Here is a 7,526-nt window from a genome sequence, read left to right as displayed (position 1 = left end):
ACCAACATTTGATCAAGAAGCATCCTTCATGTCAGGGTAAGTAAGTTCACAAAATGATCTAAACTAAAAGGCATCATGGCTTTATGTGTGGGAGCACTTTTGTGTCCAAGAATGGGGCATGATGGATAAAAGCATCACAGGATCACCCAACAAGCATTTCCAAGAGTTGGGCATGATGGACTCAAGCTTTACGAGGATCACCCTGCATGTCCGAGAAGTGGGCATGATAGATACAAGCGTATCACCAAACAAGCGTGTCCAAGAGTTGGGCATGATGGACTCAAGCTTTACTAAGGATCACCCTACGAGCATGTCGAAGAAGGGGGCATGATGGATGCAAGCGTCACAAGGATCGCCCTACAAGTAATGGTTTGCGACGATGATCTATGCAATTGTGTATGTGTGGGGCGGGGGGGGGGGGCTTTGGTCAGTCTACTAAATTATTATGAGTAATGCCCAAGCCCCCGGGCCCCATTTGTTTTTTTTTAAAATCGAAAGGAGAGATATATTGTATTATTCAAAAGACGCGCTTATTGTATTTGCGTTTTTCTAATATTCTATTATCTAATATTGGAATTTGGAAGGGGAAAAAGTTTTTCTTGTCTTGGATTTTGGGTTACCAAGAATGAAGAGGAGTGAGGGCCTACCAAGCCCTAGCCTAGTAGTAGCCAGGCCTAAAAAAGGGTATAAAAATAACAACCAATACGATAGCGTGTCGTAGGCACACGTGGCCCGAAACCGGGGGGTTTTCAGTTTTTGCAAAATCAAAGTGGGCCCCAGGGCCCGGACCCTTGCCCTGTCACATGAAGGCCGTGATTCGGTGCGGGCCCCTTAACGTTTCAGCTGACGTTGACAGCGTTGCAACGTGTCGAATTTCAGTTAGTCCCATATCTGCGCAACTTGCCAGCATGCCGAATGCGTGGCAGGGCGTACTGCCACGCCAGCATGCGTCCGTTCTATTCTGAGCGCCTGCCACGTGGCAGAAGCGCACAGGTCCTATGACTATCGCAGTCGGCAGCCCGCAAACCACCTGATGGCGCCTTTAGTGGGGTCCGCGTCGGCACACGCCCCTGTTGTTAAAAGATCGGGATAGGATAGGGCAGAAATTATATTAAATACCAACTCGATTCTCGAAATGAAATTTTTTCAAAAAACCCCCTTCAGACTTTCCTTATTATTTTAATTTCGTACCATTCTTCCCCTATTTTCCATGTCGTCCTTCGTTTTCATTATCAGCGACGCTGTTTCTTCTTCATCTTCAGCCAGCAGCGGCAACTCGAAGCTTTCTGGTTTCTTTCAGGTGAGCTCTCTCTGTCTGATCTTCTTCTTCTTCTCCTGCTTCTCCTGCTTCTTCTTCTTACCGTCTCCCCTTCCATGGCTGCTTTCTTCCTTTCTCTCCATCAGAAACCCTAGCTCAGCCGCTTTGCGTTGGTTCATCTCCGCACGTGATCGCCCTGCCGCCGCAAAACATCTTTCATCGATTTTCCTCATCTGTTTTCGGTTTTTCTTGAGGGTTAATTTCCAAAAGCTCCTGAGTACAGAATCGGCCTGTTCTTGTCAGGTTTTCAGAGCTGCAGAGGCGATCCATGGCAAGGCTGGGCGGCATGAGCTCGGAGTCCTTCTCCTCTCCCTCTGCAGGGCTGGGGAGCATCCTGCGAGATCAGAAGGTGATGGCCGGGGCGAGTAGCAGCCGAGCGCATGTGATCCTCGGCATCGCTCGCCCCCATACCCCGCAGTCTGTCTCCTTGGCCTCCTCCCCCATCGAATCCTCCTTCCTTGACGCAGACATGGCAGGAGATGAATCAGATGAGTTCAAGGAGGAGGACGTCTGGGCCGTAGACACCAGATCCTGGCAGCAAGATAAAACATCGGAGGGGGAAACGCTCTGGCAGCCTGGCGTTGAGGATTTGGGCCTAGGGTTAGGGTTCGGCAAACAGAAAATGAAAGCTGCAGAGGACTTAGGGTTAGGGTTTGGGAAGCAGAGATTGAACGCTGCAGATGAGTCAGGGCTAGGTACGGGGACCAAGCAGAGGATGAATAGGGGAATGGAGGAGTTAGGGTTAGGGCTTGGCAAGCAGAGGGTGAATGCTGTAGAGATGGTGAGATCTTCCTCAAGGCGTAGAGAGAAAGGGCATGGGATCGCTGATGCCTTTGTGAATGCTGGGGCTATGGGGCTTTCTCCTCTCTCAAGGATGTCGGAGAGCTCATCATCAGGCCATGTCAGAATGCCTACTTGTCGCCCCACCTCATCTCGGATGATACCGCAGCTTGGAGGGGCTGGCAAAGACTCTTCCAGTAGGCATGCAGAGCGCCAGTCTGCTCCTGTTAAAGTCCCTGACTGGTCCAAGATCATGGGTCAGTATCTCAGTATCAAGGACTTGCATATTGCCCTCCAAATTACACTCCAATTTTATCTTAATTGTGGGCTTTTTACTAGTTTTAATTTTGTAAGAGTTGATGAGATAGTGTTGCACGTTTACAGTGGCCATTTTGATGGCCATTGTGTGCAAGCATAGTGGTCAACGTGTGCCAATCTTGTCCTGAATGTGTAACATTTTCTTCTTTGACGTTGTAATAATCTATGTGTGGGTGCAGCAGAGAACAAATGCAAGAAAATGGGCATCATGGATGATGACGATGGTGATGATAAAGATGAGGACGAAGATCGGCTTCCACCACATGAGCTTCTTGCCAGGGAGTATGCCAGAAGCCAAAGGACCACCTTCTCAGTTTGTGAAGGGCTAGGCCGGACCCTGAAAGGCAGAGATTTGAGCCGTGTACGCAATGCTGTTTGGAGCCAGATGGGATTTGCTGATTGATTTGTGGTGTCTTCATTTTACTACGATTTTGTGGGTAAGAGCCCCCATTTTTGATTTCATGTCAGGTTTACCTCACCAATGAGTTTGTGGGTGAGAACACCCAATTTTCCTCGTTGCTGTTTGGAAATGTGCAAGCTGAGTGATCTGAGTGGCAGTTTCACATCATGAGAACAGCTCCCTCTGCGTTATAGTTAAGAAAATGTAGCTTAGCTTTGAGAGACGACGCCATAGTAATAGCCTCCTTTTTGACCTGCCCATGAGCAGAGGTCTGCCCCGGAATAAAGTTTCTGTATATGAAAACAGAGGTGTTGGAACACTCTTCTGCCCTGTTTTCTTTAATTAAGTGAGGAACAGCGGAAGGCAATTGGACCTTTTCTGTGGATCATGCCATTCATGAATTTTGATAGTTTGGCAATGGTGTAAGGGGTAACAAGAGAATATGAGTTTACGCCAGTACATTACATAGTGTGTATGGTGTTCCTTGTCATGAGCTTACAACTTTGACAGCTATGAAGTGCGTGCTGTGCCCATTATCTTTTTATGTTTGTGTGTTGCTTGCAGCACAACCACATGTTAACACCTTCTCCTTCGTCTTGAACCTCAAAAGCCTTCTTTCAGCTGCCCCAGTACAGTGACCAAAAGTAATTTAATTTGGCAGAATGTTTTTGTTGTGTCGGTGTCAAGGTGTCCTCAAGATTCAAGAATAGCAGTTTAAGAGCGTACATACCAGTTGTTTCTGTCAACAATGACTTGAGTCATCAAAAGTTGTTTGCTGGTGTCAAGGCTTAATCAAAAAAGCAACTTAAGACTCTTGTATGTTATCATCGCAGTCTTGTGTATTTGCAATGCAGGTGAATTTTATGCAACAAGGCTTGGTAGGCAGATTCTTACAATATGCTTAAAAGAAATTTATGAGACTTAAACCTTGACTTCTTGATCTTGTAAATAATAAAGTATTCTCCTATTGGTGGCTTGATTGACATCAGCATGTGTAAGTGTTGATAACTTGCCAAATTGTTGGCACAAGCTCAAGAAGATTTACAAAAAAATTTGGAGAATTTGGAGATTGTTTTTGGTAATTTCTATGAAACGTTTGGTCTTAGGTAAGGCAATTTTGGGTAGAAATAAGGTATTTTTGGACCAAAAAAGAGCTCCGAAAAGAAAATTACAAGGATTGGATTGCTTTTCTGAAGCTTCTTTTTCTTTTTGGTCTTCACCGACTTCAAGCTTTGCAATTACCTTGGCTTTGATAACATTTTTGGAGGAAAGTGGCCCTCAATAATAAATTTTGCATAAATTGGCTAAGAAGGCCAATTCTGTAGGAAACTTGTGACCTAGTATTGTAAAGATAGGTTAGGTTGCCCATAACACTCTTAGAAAATGTAGGAGTTGCAACTTTCTATGTACGTCTAAAATTATGCATCAACCTACAAAACTATAAGATTTCTATAGTAGTCTAATGGTCATTGGGTATATAACTTTGCTTGAAGAAAGAGCTATTGTGGGTTGTTTCTTACTAATCCATGGAACACCAAGTGAACTCAAACCCAGTTTTTTTGGACATTCTAGTGTCTACATCATTGCGAATCATCATTTAGTTTCTTGAATTGCAAGCCATATTGTAAAAGTATAATGTAGATATCTAATTGCTTTCTAGTGGGAGACTTATTGTTGCTCGTAAATTGGCTAAGAAGGCCAAATGTGTAGGAAACTTGTGACCTAGTATTGTAAAGATAGGTTAGGTTGCCCACAACACTCTACCTCTTAGAAAAGATAGGAGTTGCAACTTTCTAAGTATGCCCAAAATAATCCATCAAACATGAAGCCAAATGCATTATCTACTTTTGTACGTATGTATCTTTTGATACCAAGCATGTGGAGAATGCTTGAGCCCATAAAGTGATCTCTTGAACTTGCATACCTTACCTTCTTGTCAAAGAGCCTAAAAACTAAGTGCTTGTTCCACATAGCTTCTTCCTTGAGATCACTGTTCATGGAGACTATCTTGACACGCACTTGATACACACTTCTCATCCATGATGAGTTGCAATACATACGTGTCCAAATAGTTCTCATGTTGGTTGTGTAGAGACGTAAGTTTCCTCATAATCAATCCCTTATTATTGTGATGATAACTTAGCTACAAGACAAGATTTATAATTATCAATTGTACCATTTGCATGATAGTCTTAAAGTTCCACTTGGTTTCCACAATGTTTTTACCTTGAGGTGAATTTACGAAATCCCAAGTATAAACTTTTATGATAGAACTACTCTTTTCACATGGCATCTTCCCAGTAGGCAATGTACCTTTGCTTGGTCATATGTTTGGATGTCCAATGTCATGTAAAATATTGTTTAGAAATTCATAGTTCATTGATGTGCTCTACCATGAGTGGAACAAAGCCCTTACCTTAAATAGGATAGGCTGTATTATTTGCACATTGAACTTGCCTTCCATTTGGTATAAGATGTGAAGGGTGCTAAAATACTCCTTATGAGGATTCATCTACTTTGAAGTGGCACTATCCACATATACCATGTGTAGGATTTATTATTGCATGGGCTAAATCATGTGCATGAGCATATGTGACATTCTAATTAAAGTGGAAACATTAGCTACACTTTGCAAAACTCCACAATTGAAATTAATTGATCCATAAGTGGCACTAATAGACCCTTCCATTGAGAGGAAAATGCACTCATTTATTATGTTTACTCACATTATTATCTTTCTCTTCCACATGATGAGAACACTGTGCTTCTTTTTCTCTTTCACACAGTTTCTTTCTTACATGCAAAACTCCACAATTGAAATTAATTGATCCATAAGTGGCACTAATAGACCCTTCCATTGAGAGGAAACTGCACTCATTTATTATGTTTACTCACATTATTGTCTTTCTCTTTCACACAGTTTCTTTCTTACATGTACTAATGTCGCATTAGGCTTATTTTGGACCCAATTTTGGGCCCTTTAAGAAATGCCAACTCAACTTAGACACAGATAATCCAAAAACTCTAAAAATTAAGGTGAAATTCATTTTAACATATTTTCTCTCCATTTTCTTAAGATATAAAAGACATTTTCCTATTCTTAAATACACATATGACCTCCTTAGGTCTCCGCCGCCGCAGGCAACAAAAAAAACTTAGAGATATTTAGGAGATGAAGCTAGGAAGTGGTGGCATAAGAAAAGGAATACATGCAATCAAGTAAGCTCTTTTCTATATATTGATTGTTAGTTATTACTGTAATAATTTCATGCACTTTAATTAGTATTGCAAATGATCATGTATATCAATTTTTCCATTTCAATTTGATGTCAAAACCCTCACAAAGAATCAATGACAGAACCTTTTGGCGCACATTTAAGTCTTCTTTTAGATTGCCAACGTGCAGAAGCAAAGATGAAGGAGAAGAAGTATAAGAAGATCTTGCAAAGGTTGATAGAAGATTTCATCAAAGAGAATCAACTCAATCTAGAGGACATCCAGGAAATACTTGATGAGGCGAGTATATCACCTAAAGGATACTCAACTATCTATAAACTTTGTAGGAAAAGATGAAGCATTCTCATATCATTACTGTCAAATCCTACTTCAGTAATTAGGATGCGTAAACAAGTAAATGAAGAGGTGTTCCAAGCATTGGTAACCCCATTTCATATATTGAAGACACGCATGCTGTACCAAAAGGAGATGTAGTCTTCAAAATAGATATAACAATATTTGTTATGAGAATATATTTTAAGTCCTCTAGAAAAATATTATTTATCCCCTCTTGAGTAATTTGGGGACGCCTAAGTTACTCTTGCGTCATGCCGGCTAGGTTAATATCGTGGGTGACACCACTATAAATATTAATACGTGCGGTATATGACGTATGTTTGAGGCCATCTATGATTATTTCAGTTAGGTTCGTATGGCAGGGTGATTCCTGGGGTACTTACACCTGGTAGTCATCATGAGTTGGTTATGATTTGTGCCTGTTTAATATTTGTGGGATTAATTTAATTATTAATTAGGCTTATATTTTCAGGTGATGAAGACTATGGGAACTGAAGAGTTTACTTTGGAAGAAATGTCTTGGTTCATCACATTTAATTTTTGGCAAGCATAGTAGCTTGCAACCTTAGCAAATGATTTTTCCATTTTGAACTTTAGAAAAGATACATTTATTATGTGGAATTTATTAAAGCCTATGGCTTTACCCTAGTCCCAATATTTGACACTCTATTTTTGTAAAAGAAGAGTGCCGTGCTCTCTAAAAGGCACATTTTTGTATATTTTGGGGCTATGGCCTAATTTTGGTGGAAAGAAAGCTAATAAAGAAATACTCTTGTGTGGGGAGAGGCCACGCACAAGAGGGGGGAAGATTGCACCCAACAGGGTCTATTGAGCTAAGTATTTTAATTTTGTTAAGTGTTTGAATTTCAATTAATTTGATTTAGTTGAAGCTTGCAAAGCAATGGTTTTTATGGTTGAATCAATTCTTGTGAATTCTCTACTCTTCCACAATCTACCCTAGAATAAGATTCCGGTTGCAGTGGTATCAGAGCTTGGGCTAGGAGATTTGTGGAGAAGGTAGGAAAGGACTTCAACTTCTCAAAAATCAAGAAAGTGCAGGAATTTATCCATTGGATAGAAGGGTGCTTTGTAGGTCTTTACCCAAAGGTCAAAGATTCAAAACTAGATCTACTCTCA

General features: G+C 41.1%; 1 protein-coding gene across 1 annotated transcript; it reads left to right on the top strand.

The window, feature by feature from the left end:
- The first annotated feature begins 1,164 nt into the window (after positions 1-1,164).
- LOC147620478 (uncharacterized) lies at positions 1,165-3,276 on the top strand. Its single transcript, XM_086824698.1, has 3 exons — positions 1,165-1,300; positions 1,562-2,355; positions 2,596-3,276. Exons 2-3 carry the CDS (start codon positions 1,587-1,589, stop codon positions 2,817-2,819), a joined length of 993 nt encoding a protein of 330 aa, XP_086680824.1. The 5' UTR covers positions 1,165-1,300; positions 1,562-1,586; the 3' UTR covers positions 2,820-3,276.
- The last annotated feature ends 4,250 nt before the right edge of the window (positions 3,277-7,526 follow it).

The sequence above is a fragment of the Cibotium barometz genome, chromosome 31, assembly GCF_041138505.1.
Source record: "Cibotium barometz isolate CiBa-2024 chromosome 31, ASM4113850v1, whole genome shotgun sequence".
Lineage (NCBI taxonomy): Eukaryota > Viridiplantae > Streptophyta > Polypodiopsida > Cyatheales > Cibotiaceae > Cibotium > Cibotium barometz.
Note: the sequence above shows the minus strand (reverse complement) of the source record. Positions and strands in the feature narration are given on the sequence as shown.

What these genes read in the sequence shown, in the direction of transcription:
- LOC147620478 (XM_086824698.1), top strand. Translation starts at nt 1,587, where the DNA reads ATGGCAAGGCTGGGCGGCATGAGCTCGGAGTCCTTCTCCTCTCCCTCT. An exon ending in TGACTGGTCCAAGATCATGG is followed by an intron (nt 2,356 to 2,595) that starts GTCAGTATCTCA and finishes GTGTGGGTGCAG; the next exon opens with CAGAGAACAAATGCAAGAAA.